This window comes from Tiliqua scincoides, chromosome 3, assembly GCF_035046505.1.
Source record: "Tiliqua scincoides isolate rTilSci1 chromosome 3, rTilSci1.hap2, whole genome shotgun sequence".
Classification (NCBI taxonomy): Eukaryota; Metazoa; Chordata; class Lepidosauria; order Squamata; family Scincidae; genus Tiliqua; species Tiliqua scincoides.
Window position 1 is genome coordinate 199,504,426 of NC_089823.1, and position 21,076 is coordinate 199,525,501.

The 21,076-nt window shown below is 42.2% G+C and overlaps 1 protein-coding gene across 3 annotated transcripts in view; it reads left to right on the plus strand.

The window, feature by feature from the left end:
• HDLBP (high density lipoprotein binding protein) overlaps window positions 1–21,076 on the plus strand; it is a 69,473-nt gene that overhangs the window by 43,079 nt on the left and 5,318 nt on the right. For 2 of the 3 annotated variants that reach the window (XM_066619424.1, XM_066619425.1), the window contains exons 6-23: window positions 556–762; window positions 1,164–1,379; window positions 4,705–4,911; window positions 5,270–5,377; window positions 5,896–6,000; window positions 6,858–6,936; window positions 8,021–8,160; window positions 8,403–8,507; window positions 9,515–9,628; window positions 11,113–11,199; window positions 11,374–11,505; window positions 12,372–12,590; window positions 14,238–14,459; window positions 14,567–14,785; window positions 16,501–16,639; window positions 18,204–18,361; window positions 18,796–18,900; window positions 19,361–19,495. In XM_066619424.1, coding sequence (XP_066475521.1) covers window positions 556–762; window positions 1,164–1,379; window positions 4,705–4,911; window positions 5,270–5,377; window positions 5,896–6,000; window positions 6,858–6,936; window positions 8,021–8,160; window positions 8,403–8,507; window positions 9,515–9,628; window positions 11,113–11,199; window positions 11,374–11,505; window positions 12,372–12,590; window positions 14,238–14,459; window positions 14,567–14,785; window positions 16,501–16,639; window positions 18,204–18,361; window positions 18,796–18,900; window positions 19,361–19,495 — 2,697 coding nt within the window. The remainder of the gene's footprint in view (window positions 1–555; window positions 763–1,163; window positions 1,380–4,704; window positions 4,912–5,269; window positions 5,378–5,895; window positions 6,001–6,857; window positions 6,937–8,020; window positions 8,161–8,402; window positions 8,508–9,514; window positions 9,629–11,112; window positions 11,200–11,373; window positions 11,506–12,371; window positions 12,591–14,237; window positions 14,460–14,566; window positions 14,786–16,500; window positions 16,640–18,203; window positions 18,362–18,795; window positions 18,901–19,360; window positions 19,496–21,076) is intronic. The other variant, XM_066619426.1, reaches the window with a different exon arrangement.

The window sequence follows — 21,076 nt, forward strand, 5'->3', positions numbered from 1 at the left end:
TCAGACAAGATGCAGCAATTGGCTTCAGGGGTTTTCCAACATAATTGTGTCTGATGTGCATTTAAAATGTTTACCTTCTAGCTCATAAAATCATGTTAATTTATATATTCAGCAAAATCAAGCTGTAAAGCTTGTTTTGCACTGTGTCATTTCAGTCTGTTTGGGAGGCTGCGTGTTTGAACAAATTTCTGACCCCACCTCTATTCCCAGAAAAAAATAGCCTTCCCGGATGTGGAAGCATCACATATTAAGCAGGGAGTGGAAGCTAGTAAAACTGAGTGGATTGGATGTGTGCATGTGAGGTAGAGATTTATTTGAATATATGGACAGACCTCTTGTCTCTAATGGTTGTATGCAGTGGTACACCTTGGCAGGTGTAATTTTTTGACCGCTGCATCATTAAATGGTAGGAGATGAACCTGCTGGAGTTCTGTAAAGGCACTAAAGAGCATAGTACTCTACTGAGTTGGTCAATCCAGTTTCTACACTTATTGAGATGGATCTATTGAACCACAAGCTTGTGATTTTCACTCTACTGCATGATTTCTGCTGCAGGCTTCAGCAACGGTGGCTATTCCCAAAGAGCACCACCGCTTTGTCATTGGTAAAAATGGAGAGAAGTTGCAGGACCTTGAGCTCAAAACTGCCACTAAGATCCAGATCCCCCGCCCAGATGACCCCAGCCACCAGATCAAGATCACCGGCACCAAAGAAGGGATTGAGAAGGCTCGTCATGAGATCCTGCTGATCTCTGCTGAGCAGGTAAACAACTTTTTCACCTTAACTGCCTTCAGGATCAACTCCTCTTTTGGAGGGAGCACTATAGCACAAGCTGGACCTACGTCCTGACAAACATACAGTTATTCTGTGGGAAAATGCATCCGTGAGGCCATCTGCGAGCCTCAACCCACGTGGGATTTGCGGTCACAACACTTCAGTCAGGGGCTTCTCCCCCCCTCCTGTCTTTATTTCCTTGTCCTTGTAGATGTGAATTCACTCAGTCTTTGAGGTTCTTTTTCCAAACTTCCTAGCATCCATCTCAAGAATTTCATTCTAAGGAATATGGAAATATTGGTAGGCTAGATATTGTCTAAGGCTAGATATTCTTTGGTGTCTTGGCCAATGCTGTACAAAAGCCCACTTTTTCCCATTTTATTTCTCAGGATAAACGTGCAGTAGAGAGGCTTGAGGTGGATAAGGTATACCATCCTTTCATTGCTGGCCCTTTCAACAAGCTGGTGAGTGAGATCATGCAGGAGACAGGGACGCGCATCAACATTCCACCTCCCAGTGTCAACAGAACGGAAATAGTCTTCACTGGAGAGAAGGAGCAGCTGGCCCAAGCAGTGGCCCGTGTTAAGAAGATCTATGAGGAAAAGGTATGATTCTTACATGGTGTCTTCTTGCAATGTCATATCGGAAAACATCACAAAACCTTCAATAACAGCTCTGAGGTCTTTTCTGAATTCTTTTTGTAAATAAGCTTCCTCCTTTTTCCTAACAGTACATATTTTTGTTGAAGGGGGAAAAAATTCTGAGATTATAGAACTAAACTTGAAATGATTAATTCCACTCTTCTGCTTCAGGATGTTACAGAAAAGCTGCATAAACTTTACAGAAAACCGAACATACAGAAAAGCAGAAAATTGGCATTTTTATGGCCAAAAAGAGAAAAGGAATTTAAAACCATCCAGTTTAAAAAACAAAAAGTAGTTACAACCTGGTTGTAACTAGTTGCAGTTGGTTGTAACAAACAGTTGCAACCTAGAATTGCTGGCTGCTTGGAAACAATACAGATGGATTATAGGAATGAATGGCAGAAATGGGAACAAGTGTCATTTTCCTGTAGCTGCTTCTGATTCCACCAGACTCCAGAAAATGACAATTGGATATTGAGCAAGGTTAATGCCAGCTGGTTTTCCTACCTCTTTCTGTCACACCTAGGGGAGTTCACCTTGCCTTGTCTCTTCTTTCTTTCTGAAACCTTTATTGGCATATCAAACGATTAACAATTGTACTTTACAATTGACATGACAATTTGCATAACACTCAACAATTTAAACAAGATACTAGAATTATTTAAATTCTAACAGCGTTACTTTAAGGATCTCGGATAAATAACCAGCAACAGCTGCAGTTAGGGAATCACAAACATCACTCATAAACTTGGAGAGAATAATATCAGAGGGGATAAGGTCAGAAGGGATCCAAGAATCAAGGTAATGATTCCGAATATCAAAGTGTGCTGGGCAAAGAAAGAGTATATGAAACAAAAAATCAGGAGTCTCATGACAAAAGAGACAGCCTTTTCTCCCGTGGAATGTTAAAAAAATGGCCAGAATGAACTGCTGACGGGAAAATGTTGAGGCAAGCTAACATAAAGGCTTGTCTATGTAACGGATTGGTTAATGTATAAAAATAATTAGATGCATGATTAAAGGATGGGGCCAAACCAAGGGAAAGAGGGGAACAAACAGAATTGAGACTATTACTTAGATAATTGAATTCAAGTGCTAAGAGCTTGTCTTTTATCAATGAATATGCTCTTGGAAGACTCATATCTGCCAGGGATTCTAATGAGAGGTCGAGAGAAGCAAGTTTATTTTCTATCAACTGAAACCAAGAAGAAAAATAAGAATCTCTTAACAAATCATATAATAAGGAACCGGAATGAGAATTTAAAAACAGCTTAAGCCAATATTTAAAAGTAAGTAACCAGGCTGTAGTTGTTGGAAGATGGATACCTAATTCTAGGATAATTGTGGAAACACGAATTAAATTTGGAATCCCTAGAATTCTACGAAAAAAAGATGCTGCGATCTGATCAATATCCTTATTAATTGCTTTAATCCAAATTGGGGCACCATAAAACAAATGAGAAAGAATTTTGGACTGAAAGATCTGGATAGCAGCAGGAACATACTGGTTACCTTCATTATAAAAAAATTTTAAAATGGCTTTAAGTTGGGGAGAAAGAGATGAAGTGATAGCTTTCTTATGAAGAGACCAAGAAAGTTTATAATGAAATATAAGACCCAAATATTTATAAGACTGGACTTGCTTATATATATTTGGACCTATCATCCATGTTGTAGGGGACCAAGAGCGGGAAAACACCATAATTTGAGTTTTGTTTGAATTGATTGTTAGGTCATTTAGTGTACAGTACTCCTGAAATTTAGCCAAGATGCAGCGAAGTCCAGATTTAGTTAGAGATAATAGTACTGCATCATCTGCATACAAGAGGGTAAAGACAGGGACCCCGTTTAGAACCGGAGTAGAATGAGTAGAAGAAGAAAGAAAAGAAGGTAAATCAGATAGAAATAAATTTGAATAATAAGGGAGCAAGGATACAACCCTGGCAGACACCATTGTGAATAGGAAATCTGTCAGTGAGAATATTAGAATTTGGGATCCGAACCTGACAAATTTTGAGAGTGTAATTGGCGTAGCAGGAATAATAAACGCAAGTCTATTCCCCATTTAAGTAGTTTAGACCATAAAAGGTCTCTATTCACAGAATCAAAAGCACCTTGGAGATCAACAAATGCAGCAAAAAGGTTAGCTTTATTATAAATAAAATACTTCTCTGCTAAATAAGTCAACGTAAAAATATGATCAAGGGTAGAAGCTCCTGCCCGAAAACCAATCTGTTCCTTTCCGGGGAGGTTTTTAGAAATTGACCAAGAAGAGAGTTTTGTTAAAAGATACTTTGAATACAATTTTCCAATGTTTGATAATAAACTTATTGGGCGATAATTTGAGGGTGATGAAGGGTCACCTTTTTTGTAGACTGAAATGAGAGTAGATGTCAACCAGGCATCAGGAAAACGACCTGTGGAATTAACCAAGGTAAAAAAGGATGCAAGTGGTTCTGCCCACCAATTGGGATTATTAGACAAAGTCTCATTCAAAATGTTATCGGGCCCAGGAGCTTTACCGGGTTTTAAAGAAAGAATTAACTCATGTATTTCATTAGGGGAAACTTTGTCCCCAATTCAACTTCCCAGCAGTACTCCACAGGATCTCTTGGAATGGCCTTGTCTCTTCACCACTGCGAATGTGATTTGGAACGGAGAGTGTTCTTGCTTTTATTGTATTCTTTGGCCTTTCACATCTTGCTGCTAACACTGTCTTTAGAACTGCTCCAAACATGATCTCTACAGAATTTATATAAATACAATGTTTTTCTTCTAGATCGGAACAAGAGTAGGTTCCCTTTCCCCTTTGCACACTCTTCATCCATATGATTTTGAAGGAGAGGAGCTAGTAGACAACCAGACCATCAGTTCACAAGTGCATTTTTGGTTACTGGCACTGAAGCACAAACAGATCCACTGACTGTTTAATCTTCTAATCAGGATCGGATAGCCATAGAAAGAACCCTGGTCATAGGGGAACCAAAAACACATGAAGCATGTACTGAATAGTGAACTGCATACAGATGTGGGTCTGTCTTTATAAAAGAGGATATGCAATCCTGCTATGACATGTGCTTTGATTAATTTGACATATGCTTGTGCCTCCCTTCTATAATGCACACACAGAACAAAAGTTTCATTTGCATGCCTGCCTGTCTTGTCTCTGTTTTTCTGTGGGGACAAAGTTTTTCACTGCCTGTGTTTTACGACTTGCAGACAGGTAGGCATGCACCTTTTTTTCCTCTTGTGACTAATGACCTAGCTCCTTTGTCTCCCTCCACAGAAGAAGAAGACTACCACCATTGCCGTGGAGGTGAAGAAGTCCCAGCACAAGTATGTCATCGGCCCCAAGGGGAACTCCCTGCAGGAGATCTTGGAAAAAACTGGAGTCTCGGTCGAGATCCCACCCACTGACAGCAGCTCGGAAACTGTGATACTGCGTGGTGAACCTGAAAAACTTGGGCAAGCACTGACTGAAGTCTATGCCAAGGTAACCTGGATACAGCTCAGCTGTACTTAAGTATAGTTAATGAATACTTAACTTTGATAAGTTGCTAGAGTACAGTGTTTAAAACACATATAAGCTCATTTAGCTATAATATGCTTCTAGAAGTCTTATATCTGTACACAATTATAATTGATAATTGGAGTCAATAGTCTTATTGTACCATTGTGGCTTCCTGCTGAATAAAAAGTGCTGGAGTCTGCAGCTTCTTTTTTGGTAGCTGGCTGGAAAATTGTGTATCAAGGCTATTGAGTTGTGATGAGAACTAATGTTTGCTATTTGTGTGGTTGAGGCTGGTGTATGTTCAGGGAATTTTGATAGCAACAATGTCGTCCTCTTCTAGGCCAACAGTTTCACAGTCTCCTCTGTCTCCGCCCCCTCTTGGCTTCATCGATTCATCATTGGCAAGAAAGGGCAAAACCTGGCCAAAATTACTCAACAGATGCCAAAGGTATGAGACCCCCTTAAGAAGTATAAAGAAAATTGGGTGACTTTTTTGGCTTTGCATATATCCAGGTTCCTGTACATGGGGTCAAAGATTCTGAGGAACTTTTACTCTTATGACAGAGAGAAATCAAACTGACAAGTTTAGAAATGGAAAAAAAAAAAACAGGTTCCTTTGTCACCGCCTCCTTTTTGGAGATGTAGATTTGGAATAGGTAGATTTTCATAGAAACTTCAGGTATTTTATATTTAATAGATATATAAATATTTGACTGACTTTTTGACCAGGTAGTCTTTTAAGGTGGCTTTCAGTAATAACTTAAAGTATAATACTACAAAACAATTGCAAACCTTTTCACTACTTAAAAAATAAAATAAAAATATAAAAAATTTCACTTAATTTAAAAAATATAAATGCACAGGATGCCTTGAAACCTCGCTGCTTGCAGAAGAAAACAGCATCTGCTGCTGCAGCACTGATATAATAAGTTATATGCTGATACTTAATTTTCTCTTCATTGAAAGGTTCACATAGAGTTCACTGAGGGAGAGGATAAAATCACTTTGGAGGGACCCACTGAGGATGTCAATGTGGCTCAAGAGCAGATTGAGAGCATGGTCAAAGATCTGGTGAGTTCTCACTATAGTTTCTGGTTGAGTAGTCATCCTCTCAGATGATGGCCTGGTTCAGATGATTATCTAAACTAATGTTTATTGACTGTTGTTTAGATTACCATGAACAACCTGCAGACTGTGGGCATTCCTTCTTTCTTTGCGCATGAGAGGATGAGCTTTCCCTTCTATTTTTTATAAAACCATGGTTTGTCTGGTGTACAGTATTTTTTTTGACTAGAATTAGACTACATCACAGTTCCCAGAGCTCAGACATGATGCAGTACTGTGGTTCAGTCAAAAGCAGGAACTTCCATTCTCCTTTTCTTGTACATGAGAGGGGAGGGAGCATGCAAGTCTGTGGCTCATTGTAGCTTATTCACAATCATGATTTTTTGGACCAGGCTAAACAGTTAGCAAGCTGCACATGCAGTGTAACGTAGTTCTGTCTTGTCTATTACTCATACTCTCAAACCAACAAGCCTTTGCCTTTGTTTAGCACAAATGTGCTGATTGTATTTAATGGCAAAGCAAATCCACTGTGTTCAGGGGACTTGACTTCTTGTATGTGTGCTTCACGCTGCCATAAAATTGTTGCCAAAATGAAACAAAAGTACCTTTTTCAGTGGAATGGCCATAAAGAGAACTAAGGGCTGTGTTAGAGTATGTTGCAGGTGACAAACTAGAGGAATTTCTGAATGTCCCAAAACTGTGTGTCTTTTATTAAGCTGTTCAAGTTCTCCATAACATGTGGGTGTAATAATTTCTAGTTATTTATGGTGTCATAGATATTACTGTCCTGTCTCGTTTTTGTTTGGGCTGAAGAAGCATATCATTGCCCCTGATATTGGCTAACTATGGACTGCTCTTTGCAGATCATCCGGATGGATTACTCTGAAATCAATATTGACCATAAATTTCACAGACATCTCATTGGAAAGAGTGGAGCCAACAGTGAGTTAGATATTTATTCTCTGTGTGCGTGATCTTCTTAGTTTCCTTTTGTATGCCTGACAAAGATGCTGGCTCCTTAGGTCTAAGATGGATAGAATTTCGTCTGGTATCATTAACGTGGCTCTCCAGTTTTTCAAGGAAGCTGACTTGGAGAACTGGTTGTTTGGTTACTGAAATAGTAACCCTTAGTTCCCTTAGTAAGGAACAGATTGTGCACTACATAGGAACAGTTGGATATAGGAAATGATGAATGTGTTTATGAGAAATTCTGGAGCCAACTCTGTCACGCCTTCCTCCTCTCCTGGGTTATTCTGTTGTACACACATTTATGTACTTGTGTCTTTTGTTAAACTTCTTATTGACTTAGAGCCCAATCCTGTGCTCGGCGGAATGACTTCATGCCACCGAGCACTGTCGCAAATGTAACGTAAGGCACATTTGCGAGCCTCTCTGCCGGGCTCCCACCCATGCTAGCGCAGCGCTGGCCGGTGCTGGGCTAGCGTGGAGCAGTTGCCCAGCCTCCGCAGCTCGGTGATCTCATGGACGGTTAGCAAGGTAAGATGGGGGCAGGGAGGAGGTGTTTGGGGGAGGGGAAGGCCAGTGGGAGGCAGAGAAAGGGCGGGGGGAGGCGTGATGTGAAGGCGTAACGTGCCGGGGGGGAGGGAGGTGGGTCCACGGAGCTCCACCCTGCAGGATCCAAGGCACTCGTGGAGGGCTCGGGGCCCTACACGAGCGCCTTTACCTTAGCCCCATTGCGGAGCTGCTTACATTACCCAGGAGAAGGGGACAAAAGTTCCCTTCTCCCAAGGCACCTCCTGTGGTAGCCCGGGGCCATGCAGGATCCGGCAGCAGCCGTTTTCGATGCTGCCGAGCCTGGGCACCCTGGGCAGCTCAGGATTGTGCTGCCTGAAAACTGAACTCTCCCTTTCCTCTCTACTGGCTTGTCCTCCATGGGTATGCTGAAATCACCTGTAGCCTGCATAATTCTCAAAGGAGAAAGATGCTTGCTATGAAACTCTCTGAAGTTTTAATTGTAAAGGATGTGAAATGGATAAGCTTTCTTAGCAGAATCTTTGCATTGTAGTCAACAGAATTAAGGATCAGTACAAAGTGTCTGTGCGAATCCCTCCAGACAACGAGAAGAGCAACCTTATCAGAATTGAAGGAGATCCTCAGGGAGTTCAAGAGGCCAAGAGAGAGCTGCTGGAACTCGCGTCGCGTATGGTAAGTCAGAGAAAGTAGGACAGTGTTCAGGAGGGGAAAGAGTTGAGCATAAGCAAGGGTTTCAGCCAACTTTTCCCTTGTTCTCTCTGTAACTGAATGGCACATGAGTTTGATATTTGTGTTATTATCAGTTAATAAAATATAATTAGCTGGGAAATCGCTACCTACATTTGAAGTAAACGAGGGAGTGTTCATTTCAGCCTGGAGTATGCATCATAGGTACTATTTTGTATCTTTTTCAGGAAAATGAACGCACTAAGGACCTGATCATTGACCAGAAATTCCATAGAACTATCATTGGGCAGAAAGGTGAACGAATTCGAGATACCCGTGATAAATTTCCAGAGGTAATAAAATCTTTTTATTTATGTATATTTCTGCTCTTACAAGAAGCCTCTCATGATCTCTCATCCAGCTCACAGATAGTTCACACCTATTCAGAGTCAGCTGCCCTGCAACTTTAGGCATCCAGACCATTCACTTTGAATCCGATGCTGCCATTAAGTTGTCAGGATTTTTGTCTTTGTAGTTTTTGTGTTTACCGTGTTTTCAGGGAGTAGTTTGGGTTGGTTCCCTTTGCCTTCAGATGGGGGTCATAATTAGTGTTCAGATTTAAAGAAAAAACTTTTGACAGTTGCTGCCATCTCAAAAATGGAATGACAGCAGGAGTATACTAACCACTAAGTTCTGGACGCAAAGGCAACCTTTGTTTAGTATATTGCAGTGAAATATGCAAGGCTGTAGCAAAGACAAATAGGCAGCTCCACTACTCCAGAGATATTCTTCTAGCATCCATTTTTAACAAGTTTTTGGTGAATGATCTGTTTCAGGGTGGTGCAGAGTTGCCTACCTCTTCATGCTTCATTGTCTTGAAATGTGGTTCTTAGTGCTCAAATATTCAGCCTTCCTTAGCCTGCTGCTTTTTTTTTGTATTCTCTCCTTGCCCTGCTTTTATGCCATTCACTGCCTCTTTCTGGACGTTTCTGTTCCATCTTTGGAAATCTTCCTGTACTTTGTGTGATCCTGTGAGCTACTTGAACCAGCTTCTGTTACATGTGGCTCCTTCTTTCTTGCATTCCTGACTCTTTTCACAGTCTGGGCTGGATCTGCAACAGCTTTGCTGCAGGGAGGCACCCTCCAGTAGCTCTATTTTGGATGCTTCTTTAGACAAAAAGGGCTCTGAGCATCTTAGGCAAATGCTGATGTTTTTCTTCTTTTCCAAAGCAAGATTTATCATGGTGGTGTATAGCAATAACAGCCCAGAGGAAAACTGGGTGGTAGTGGATTCCTCAGTACTGAAAGAGCCACTTGGACATCTATGTAAATTGCACCTTAAATCGACCGTTTCTTGCAGGTTATTATCAATTTCCCAGACCCTTCCCAAAAGAGTGATATTGTCCAACTTCGAGGACCCAAGAATGAGGTGGAAAAATGCACAAAATATATGCAGAAGATGGTAGCAGATCTGGTAAGGGATGATTGCTTTGTTTTCACCTCCTGTTGCCCCTTCAGTACACTACTACTGTGGATAATTTGAGTTAAGAAATTGATTCATTTTAAGTGATGGAGCTGATGTGTTTTCTGATGGAAACAGTGGGAATCCTTTTAATCTAGGAAGCTGTCTTTAGTCCTTATCCAGTGTTGTTCAAAGATGACAAAGAGACTCTCTTCCCAACTCAAACCACTTCCTAGCAGTTAATTGGATTAATAAATACCACTGGCTTTCTTTTATCTGTTTCTTACTTATTCTGTTTTGCCAGTTCACCAGTCTTCATTGTCGTTCATCCCTTAATATGTGTCTCCTATAGCCCAGTCCTATACCTGCCAGTGCTGCAGGCTGCAGTGGTGTTGAAATGGCTACTGCTGTATCCTGTGGGGCCTGGGAGGCTGCTGGGGGTCTCCTTAGGGGAAGGGGACATTCGTTCCCTAACTACAAGTAAAGCCTAGGCCCAACAATGGGTCTCTTCGAGTCTGTGCCAGCTAAATCACTGACACAGACTTGAGAAGCTCCCTGTCTGGCTTTCAAGCCCAACACAGAGCATAGGATCTGACAGAGAAGACCACTGGTCCCATCTCCTTCTGGGCCAGTCCCTCCCCCTGCCCCCCTACCACCCTCCCAACACTTGTCAGCATTTCCCTTATTGCTACCAGCAGCTGGGGCCTTTTCTGTGGCACTGGCGAGGTGCCATAGGCCTCCCCGCCTGTGCTACTTGCTTTGCAGCACGTTTGCGGTATCCAGAGCCAGCCCCAAATATATGATAGACACACCATCTAGTTTGGGCCTGAGTGCTCATCACTACATCTCATGGCAGTGAATTCCTTACATTGTGCGTTATGTGAGAAGTCTTTCCTTTTGCCTATCCTGATGACTACCAAGCCATGATAAGTATATGCAACCTCGGAATTTTAGGGGTAGCCTATCTGAATGCTGGATGCATGGGAGTGGCAACAAGATAGAGGTATCATGTGGACTTGAGTGCTTCTCAGGGCATCTAGTGGGCCATTGTGAGATACAAGAAAGTGGACTAGGTGTCCCTTGGCCTGATCCAGCAGGGCTGTTATGCTCTAATATACTGGCAGTCAATCTTATTTTTACTATTTCCCAAGTTCTAGTATCATAGATTAGGGAGAAAAGTTTCTCTCTATCCACTTTCTTTATTCCATGCTTGAGGTATATAAATCTCTATCATACATCTTCACTCCTCTTCCCCCCCCCCAAACTCAAAAGCACCACGCCCTTTACTTTTTCCTCTTAGGAAAGATGCTCCATCTCCTTGATCATGTTGGTAGCCCTGTGATGTCCTTTTTTTGAAACAGGGTGTCCAGAACTATTCATGGTTGATGGGGCTGATTGTGGGCAAGATACAGAAGTGGTAAAATACAAATGAAGTCATTTACTGGCATGACTCTATATCCAGAGTTTGTTTATTCCATTCCATTTTTCTTGTCAAGGTTGAAAACAGCTATTCTATTTCTGTTCCTATCTTCAAACAATTTCACAAGAACATAATTGGAAAAGGAGGTGCAAATATCAAAAAGGTAAGATTTCTTTGATTCCTCAAGAATTCTGTTGGTTTTTCCTGTTTTCAGCTGGATATTTCTGCTGCCTTCTGTTGCAGATAAAACTCCGCTTTCACAGCTAAGAGCTACCTCCTGTTGGCTGGGAAGCAGTCTGTACCTGTTCCTGTTTAATGTTGTTCATTCTTGCTGTAGATCCGTGAAGAATGCAACACCAAGATCGATCTCCCAGCAGAAAACAGCAATTCGGAGACTATTGTCATTACAGGCAAAAGAGCCAACTGTGAAGCTGCTCGCAACAGGATTCTCTCTATCCAAAAAGAGTTGGTGAGCAGAGCTACTCTTTTGAGATCATTTTTAAGGCATTTCAGATAGACCCATATTACTAATATTGCCTACTTTTAGGATGATGATGATTATTATCAGAATTCAGGCTCACTGTGTTTCCGTAACGGAACGATGACTCTTAAGGTCAGTGCCTATTCTTTTTTGTTTTTTGGCTTCCTATCATGTGCAGATGATTGAGAAAAGAGAACTGAAGTGAGCCACTTCACGGGCTTAGTGCAGTGAATTGGGAATCTCTCCTGAACAAGTGAAAAGACATTAAAGAACAGGATTTTGTAATATTCATTTATTTTCCTAGAGAACCTCTGACCAGATCATATCTCTGAATGACTACTAATTTTCCTCTGGGATCTATTGGAACTCCTTCTTGAAACAAATGAGCACATTTCCATAGGGACTGTGCTGCCCGATGCAGTCAGTGACTGTCATTTGCTGACACATCCAGCTGCTTCTTGGCATGTGTCCCAGATCCTCCGTTTCAGTCTTGGCTTTGACTATGAATTAATGAGGGTTTCCTCCACCACTGATCTTTGGCTGTGGAGGAATGAGCTTGTCTCCCTTTTCGCCACATGGGGCAGCCATTTTCAACCACTGTGCCATGGCACACTGGTGTGCCGCAAGTGGTCCACAGGTGTGCCACAAGAATTTGGGGGAAAGTCATTTATTAATAGGGCCGATGGGAGATGTGAGCCCCCACTAGCAGCATGGTATGCCTTGTCAATTGTCAAAAACCTGGTGGTGTGCCTTGACCATTTTAGTGCCTTGTCAGTGTGCCGTGAGATGAAAAAGGTTGAAAATCACTGACATGGGGAAATAAAAGAACACAACATGTAACACTTCTTTTCTAGGCAAACATTGTGGAGGTGGAGGTCTCCATTCCTTCTAAGCTGCATAATTCACTCATTGGTGCCAAAGGTCGTTTCATCCGCTCCATCATGGAGGAGTGTGGTGGCGTTCACATCCACTTCCCTACGGAAGGCTCAGGTAGCGATACAGTCACCATCCGAGGCCCTGCACAGGATGTTGAAAAGGCTAAAAAACAACTGCTGCATCTGGCGGAGGAGAAGGTGAGAACCTTGAAAGGGTGGTGGATACACTGGTGCAAATCATGAGTTCCTTCAGTGATGGTTAATGAGCATCTTTGAATTTGTGGCAAGAGCTGTTTTTAGAATATTGATAGTCAAGCATGCAGTAATCATTTTCCTAGTAAATAAAAAAAAGTGCTGTGAATGAACAATGGATGAATTTAGTTGGGTTTTTTCCACCTGTTAAATGGACCAATTGTCTCATTATATGGCAACTTCCTGTGCATTAGGATCTGTTTCTATTTAAATACTGGTTTTTATTCAGTCTTTGTCCACATGAGACTTTCAAGGTAGGTAATAGTTACATTCATGCTAAATTTAAAAATTGCTTATGGGCAACATGGCCCATAAAAAACATCAAGTCTAAAGATGCACAACACAATGCATAAAGCTAATATAGGGCATATAAAAGATTTAGCTGCCATGTGGGGTTTGCATCCACTTCTCTGTAGAAGGCTAAAAACCTGAGCAGGACTGGCATCTGAGATGCCTCCCCCTTACCTGGTGCTGCTCTAGTCCATGTAGATTTTTCATTTCTGTTAGTTGCCATGACCCCCCAACTGAGGCTTTGTGATTCCACTGGGGTCCTGACCCCAAGGTCAAAGAACACTGTTGTACTGGAGTGCAGCCTAACTGTGCTTCCCTGATTAGCAAGAATTTGAGCCCAGGTCTCCCTAGGCCATAAATCCAGCTCTCTTTACCTGACACTGGGCTTTCATTCTTTCTTTAAACCAGGGGTGCCCAAACCCCGGCCCTGGGGCCACTTGCGGCCCTCAGGGCCTTTCAGTGTGGCCATTAGGGAGCCCCCAGTCTCCAATGAGCCTCTGGCCCTCCGGAGATTTGTTGGAACCTGCACTGGCCCGATGCAGCTGCTCTCAGTGTGAGGGCGACTGTTTGACCTCTTGCGTGAGCTGTGGGATGAGGGTTCCCTCCACTGCTTGTTGTTTCATGTCTGTGATCAGCAGCAGCAGCAAAAAAAAGGCCAGCCTTACTTTGTGCAAATTGTTTTTATAGGCCTTGAGCTATTGCAAGACCTTCATTCAGTCATATAAGTTCATCTTTAATATATTCATTTATGTAAATTTATGTAAATTTATTCAAATTTTAAATGTAAATTCTTTTTTCTCCCCAGCCCCTGACACAGTGTCAGAGAGCTGATGTGGCCCTCCTGCCAAAAACTTTGGACACCCCTGCTTTAAACAAATTATTTGCTGCAAATCCCTTATAGCACAATCTGAATTAGTTCCACAGTGAACAGCCATTCATGCTTCGAGGGATTGCTGTAGAGCCCAGTGGAGCCCTTCTCCATGTTCAGTAGAATAAACAAAAATAGGCAAACATTTAGTTTGCATAATCTGTTCAGGTCATTTAATCTTATTTTTCCTGGATTAGAATGCTGATTTTTGTCAAAGTACATGCAACCCTACTCTAATGTATGTGCTTGGTCTATTGTCTTCATGTCAGTGTTGTAAAGTGTTGCTTTTAAATCTGCTTTCTTTCTGGACCCTGGAATGCTTTGCAATTGTACATTTACAGAGAGTTAGCCATGTCAATTTCTTGTAGCAAGGGAGAGAATTTACAGAAATATTCAATAGCTGTTGGAATTGATTTTTATTTCTTCTCTTGCAGCAAACCAAGAGTTATACTGTAGATTTGCGTGCCAAGCCAGAATACCACAAATTCCTGATTGGCAAAGGAGGTGGTAACATTCGCAAGGTGCGTGATAATACAGGTGCCCGCATTATCTTCCCCACCAATGAGGATAAAGATCAGGAGCTGATTACTATCATGGGAACAGAGGAAGCTGTCAAGGAAGCGCAGAAGGAGCTGGAGGTGCTCATCAGAAACTTGGTGAGTGTCTTATTTTATATAGGAAATTATCTTGATACTGTCATGGAATTTCTGGGTGTATATGCCCTGCAAGAGTCCAGTAAGTCCTGTGTCTTGTGTATTTGTAGGACAATGTAGTTGAAGACTCTATGACTGTGGATCCAAAGCATCACCGGCATTTTGTCATCCGAAAAGGTCAGGTATTGCGTACCATTGCAGAGGAGTATGGAGGTGTAATGGTCAGCTTTCCACGTCCTGGCACACAAAGCGACAAGGTCACCCTTAAAGGAGCAAAGGACTGTGTTGAAGCGGCCAAGAAGCGCATCTTGGAGATCATTGATGACTTGGTGAGTGTCTTAGGTCAGCATTTCTCTCAAAGTGTACTCCTAGGAGACCTGAGACATTTTCAGGGTCTCCAACCAGCACACCGTAAGTGGCCACCATTTGCTTGGCGCTGCGCAAATGACTCCACGAGTGTGCCAGCAGAGATTCTATTTAGGAGTCAAAAAGCTCCGGAGACCAAAAAGTTTGAGAACTGCTAGATAGTATCTCATCTGCAACTTGTCTAGTGTGCTGATGCATATATTTATAGTACATCCCTTGACTTATAGTGAACCCTTGATTAACAGACTAATGGGGGGTGTTGAATGCTGAAAGTCCGTTACATTTGAATTAAATCAGACTTCGTTAAATAAAGGGTTAGCTTTTTTCCGTTTTCGTGTATACAGTTTGAGAAACGAACCCCTTGATGTGTTTCTAAGATTGAAGTATAATTTTTTAATTGCAACCAGACTAGGGGGAGTTTGCCAGACAGGCAAGATCCTAACTGCATGATTTTACTACAGATGCATGTAGGAAAGAGATGCCAGAGTTGTCTTCTGTTCTCACTCAGATTACTACCTTTGTTGCTGGTGTCAGAACGCTGACTCTGAATCTGTACATCTCTGGGAGACAGATGTACATCTCCTACATTTAGGAGACAGATGGGAATGGTGACCACTCCAGCTTTTCTCTACAGCATGTTTTACTTAATGAAATCTTCAGCATATATTGGAGAAACCATATTTCTTCTGACCTGTGAAATTCTCTGACTCTTCCATCTGATGGTGACCAATGTCCAGTGCAGTTCTACTATATTTATGATTTCTTTGCCTCATGTTTGGATTACTGCAGTGTGCTCTTCATGTGGCTGCCCTTGAAGCCCATTTGATACTAAACGCAACTGTAAGGTTAATAGAGGCCCACTTTTACATCCATTATTTCAGCAAGCTATTCCAGTAGCATTAGTTGCAGAAATTCAAGGTGCTGATTATGACCTTCAAAGCTCTAAATGGCTTTGGGCCAGGATGTCGGAAGAGCCTCCTTCCTCCATATGAATTGTCCATGCCATCTGCTGTGGGGGATGACTTCTGTACATCTCACATTTGTCTAAGTTAACATCGGAGAGAACTCATAAGAGGGTTATCAGGGTGGTGGTCTTCTTTTTGTGGAATTCGCTCTCCTGGAAGTGCTTGTTCTCCCTTCCTCTTTTCATTTCATTGTTTTCTGAAAATGTACCCATTTGCTCAGGCATTTCTGGTTTATGTTTAGTTTCTGATTTTACTCCTGTGTTGTGCGTTGTTTTTGTTTAATGCCTTATTGTATATGATATATGTTGGTGCCTTGAGTCTCTACGAAATGAGGCAGGATATAAATCTTCCCAAATAACTGAAATATGATTCCAGACCTTGGAATCCATAGCTTAGAAATGCACGCATCCCTCTTTAAGCTTGCTGGTATCTGACCTTGTAGAAACTGATAGTTGAGCGTATCTGAGAAGTTTGATTCTGCACTTGTTTAAACAATGTGGAGGGGGGAAGCAAGATTTACTAGGTCCGATTGGATGAACAAATGCATACATTTAGCAACAAAACACTAGTTCTCCAGGTAGAATAAATGTTTGGCCTTGCTCACTGCATAGATCATATGCATTCTTCAGGCCCTCTTATGTTTCAGAATGCCTCTAGTATTGTGTGTGCAGGGAAAATACATGCTGTAAATTCTTTTCCTCTTGTACCTGTAGGAAGCTCAAGTAACCATAGAATGTACCATTCCTCAGAAGTATCACCGCTCTATTATGGGCCCGAAAGGTTCCAGGATCCAACAAATCACCCGTGACTACAGCGTTCAGATCAAATTCCCAGATCGGGAGGAGAACGTGGGTATGATAGCTTGCAAACCTGCCAGTAAGGGCAGATACCTGCGAGAAGAACAAAGTGAAATTCTCTTATATTTGTTGGGAAATCGTTAACTCTGCATAGTAAGGGAATTCTCTAGTGGCTACTTTTTGAGCCCGCCCGCCCCCAACAAGGCCTTCTCAAGTTTTGATCACTGTAAAAATGAACCCATGTGTGCTACCAAAGGGGCCAACTTGACACAGCGTATGAAATGCTATGAACTCTTTCCCACCCTTTATAATTTAACTAATTTGATCTTTAGGGTGTTTTGTAATGGTAATGATAACCAATAGTACATCCACCCAGCAAAGGAAGGAGAAGCAGCAGGGCACTAGTATAAGGATTCAGGTCATGTAAAAGAGAAGGGAAGTGCTGGGTATACTAAAATAGCAATAACAGGGAGAACAGAGTACAGGGGAAAGATAAGGGGAAAGTGCAGAAGCAGAGGAGTCCAAGTAATCACAGAGTTGCTGCTCAACAAGACAGAGAAACGTGTGCCGTGTAAGTGTGAAGGCAACCTGCCTAATTCTTAGCATAAAGATTCAGCCGATCACAACCCAAAAGCCTACTGAGAGGGAAACATGAGACTTGCCTTAGAGGCACGATGTGCTCAGGGTTGGTTACCTAGGTGGACATGAAGATTAAGCAGCGTGACATTGCTTTCTTGTCTTGTGCTGTGCTATTGCACAATATTCCACAAAAGCTGACTACTTAACCGCTTTTAGACACAACTCAGATTGATATTAGAATCTCTGGTCTGTAGATAAGGTATACAAGTCAAGCCTCCTTATGTGCAGGGGTTTCGCGCCCAGTTAGTGTCTCTTTAAACTTTCCTTTGAGCTGAGACTGGCTCAAAGGGTGAGCCAGTCCACCCCCTGACTGGAGGGGGTGAGCCCCGTGAGGGGCGCATGCTGGCTGTAGCTGCAGGAGTGAGGGGGGAAGGGCACTGCAGGGCTTTCGAAAGCATAGCCGTATGTGTGTGTGCGCATGAGAGAGAGAGAGAGAGAGACCAACCAGCAGGAACCACAAAGTGCGGCAGCTCCTTTCATGGGGTAGCTTCCACAGTAGAGGGTGAATGGATGGGGGGGCAGCACAATCTGAAAATAGCTTCCCTGAGTACCTGGTGACTGCCCACTAGCTTGCCACACGAGGTAATGGAAGCCCCCATACACATTTATTTCTTGTTTAAAAACATTTAAAAGGACTTTTTTATAGCAGCTCAACATGGATGGCCAACTGAGTTGAGTCAAATCCATGGATGCAAAATCCGCTGTTAATGAGACTCAACCTGTACTTCAATGGGCCTGACTTCCATAGGAGAAATCAGACAGGATTGGAATAGCTTTGTCAGAAGTGCAGCAGGCATAATGGTAGGTAGCACTTCAGACATAATAGGAGAGCTATGACTCTACTCAAGGCTGGAATCTTGTAGCACAAGTAGTCCGTACTTTTCAGATACTATGAAATTAGCAGGTTGAGATGGTAGCTGGGAACTTCAGGTTAGCCAGTATAAAGTTGAGTCATGGTTCTCATTTTTCCACTATCACAGCAGCCCCCACTGCAGAGTTAGCAGCACAAGAGAATGGCAAGGAGAGTGGTGAAGGGAAAGAGTACAAAGAAGTAGATCCTGGCTCCCCAAAGAAATGTGACACCATCATAATCTCTGGTCGCCGTGAGAAATGTGAGGCAGCAAAGGAGGCATTGCAGGTAAGTGAGACTGATGCTGGGTATCTGTAAGATCCCAGGTGGTTTGCCATGCTCTGAAAGACTGCTAGCTTTGCTTACAGGCAGCTGTGGAATGACCCATATTTGGATCATTCCATATTTTATCATAAGGAACTTTTGAATAGCTCTAGGGACGTAGCCTCAGTGAGTGTTCAATAATGGCCATTGGCAGAGGCATGATGGCAGGCTGAATGGAGAAGGTGTTATGAAAGCAGTGGCCTATTGAGTGAATGAGCTGGAGGATAAATTGTGCAGCATCTTCACTTAACAATGTGTAGGATACTGACTTGCCCTGGGGCTTTGGGTTTGAAAATTTCTCTTGTTGCTGGGGTGAGAATTTACTTTGGTGCGTTTTGGATTGAGTGAAACCAGGACTTGATTTTTTGGTTATGAATTCAGTGGTTGGTGTTCTTCAGGCTCTGGTTCCAGTTACCATTGAAGTAGAAGTTCCGTTTGACCTTCATCGTTTCATCATTGGTCAGAAGGGTGTTGGAATCCGGAAAATGATGGATGAATTTGAGGTGAGCTTTTTTTCCCATTGCCTTCATTTCCTGGGTTTTGGAGAACTGATTAGTTGGCCTTTGGTACTTCCTTTTCTGCTTATAGGGAAAAATCAGGTCCCTCCCATGCACATTAAGTTGGCATCCAGAAAACATACATTTGGGATCCATTCTGCCTGCCCTGCTGCTGAGAACTTTTGAATGGTCACATTCAAATACAATTTTCTTGGCATGTGCTTGCAATCCATCTGAGATGCAGAGTAGATTCACCTCCACAGCTAGTGTTCCGCTGCACTTTATATTCCTGAGAACCAGAGCAGGCAATTGAAACCAGCCATGATGTTTCAAGCTGTTTTGCTATGTTAAGCACTGACAAGATCCAGTTATTTGAAGTAATTACGATGTTGTGGGTAGCTGCACAGCTTCTCTTGTACACCAGGTACCTGGTCTTAAGGTAATTATAACTTGCTTGGTTCTTTAGGTAAACATCCAAGTCCCTGCTCCAGATCTTCAGTCTGACATTATCTCTATAAGTGGGCTTGCTGCGAACCTTGACCGTGCCAAGGCCAGACTACTAGAGAGAGTGAAGGAGCTGCAAGCTGAGCAAGAAGATCGGGTACGTTGTTTTGGGCTGTATGTGTGTATATAACCTATTGCCAGTCTCTTCTAGTTGCTCTACCTTATAAGATCAATGTTCAAGAACTATGTTTTGTTTTAATTAAGGATGCTGCTATCAGAAGAGGCTCTGGCATCTTAGCATTAGCCTTAAGTTGATGAGTTGCAGCAGATGTGGAGGACCTGATGTTGATGGTTTTGTGTAGTCTGAACAGTATTCCAGCCTCATCAGCCTTATTGTTGCCTCAGCACTGCCCCTATTTGACAAAACTTGAAATTGCAACCTAGAACAAGATAAGCTAGAAATGCCTGTGGACCAAGCATCTTTTCTGGATCAAGAACTATGGATCTGGGCAACCAATTGCAAGCAAAAGCTTGTTGTGGAAGGGGTCTGTGGTTCAGGATAGGGTAAAACTATGTATGTGACTTAACAGTTTTGACCATCTTGCAGCCATAGGGCAAGAGAACTAGGAGTTGCTTTCCTAAATTTTAAATCTAGAGGGTTTATACTGTGTTCCTACCACTTGGAGAAATTCAAAATTAACACTCCCCCCCCCCCATCTCATCCATATTGTAGGATAGTTTTAGGATCAAGAAAAATATCTCTTCTGGATTTAGCTATTAGGATACAGTGCGTGTTCTTGAGGAAAAAAAGAACTTCCATCCTCAGGCCAGATGGTTTGGAGTGGGTAGGCCTTGCCTCCCTGGTTGTCTCAATCATGGAATTTTCTATGACCCTTGGATAAGTCGGGGGTTAAACTTAGGGGGGGTGTCTGACTATAGTTTTGACTGATTTTTACCTGAGACCAGATACTGAAAAACAACTTACCACTAATTGTTACCTAAGAACTGTACAGTCTCTAATTTATTAAAAACATAGTAAAAGATCATAAGATACATTTCTATTCTTTTTAAATTTTGGTCTTCACCACCTTCTTGTAAACACTATCCATGCACTGTAAACAACATATGAGTAGAATAGTGGTTCCCAACCTGGGATTCAGGTACTCCCAGGGGTACTCAACAGGACCTTTAGGGGTACTTGAAAAAGAATGGCATAATGGCAGAAAAAAGCAGGTCGTGCTCCAGATTGCTTTGCAGGGCCAGCAAGGCAGGAAGGGAGGTAGCTAGTTAGCTGTGAAAGCCCCACCAATAGCTAGTTTTTGGTCATCAATTCATGTATGAACCAGTGATTGAAAACCAGCACAGTAAAAAAACTGAAACATAATAGGGAAAGTGATCAATCACCCAGAATTTCTCAGCACACTTCTGGTGCAAAACAGTGCAATGGCAGAGTCTTCTGTTTTTCAAAGAGATAAAAAGAGAAAACACTGTGATAAATTTATGAAGTCTGGGCTTTCATGTAGAGGAGATGAGGGCTTGTATTATTAATTACTAACATTTTGCTAATTTGAAGGGTACAATTTATGGAAATTGGCTGCCAAGGGATATGCAAGTGAAAAAGGTTGGGAACCACTGCAGGAAATCCATAAATCAAATCCACCTTTAAGGTATCTGTTGTGTTAAGCCAGAAGCTCTACATAAAACATACAACCCATAACACATAACTGAGAGTGTGCAA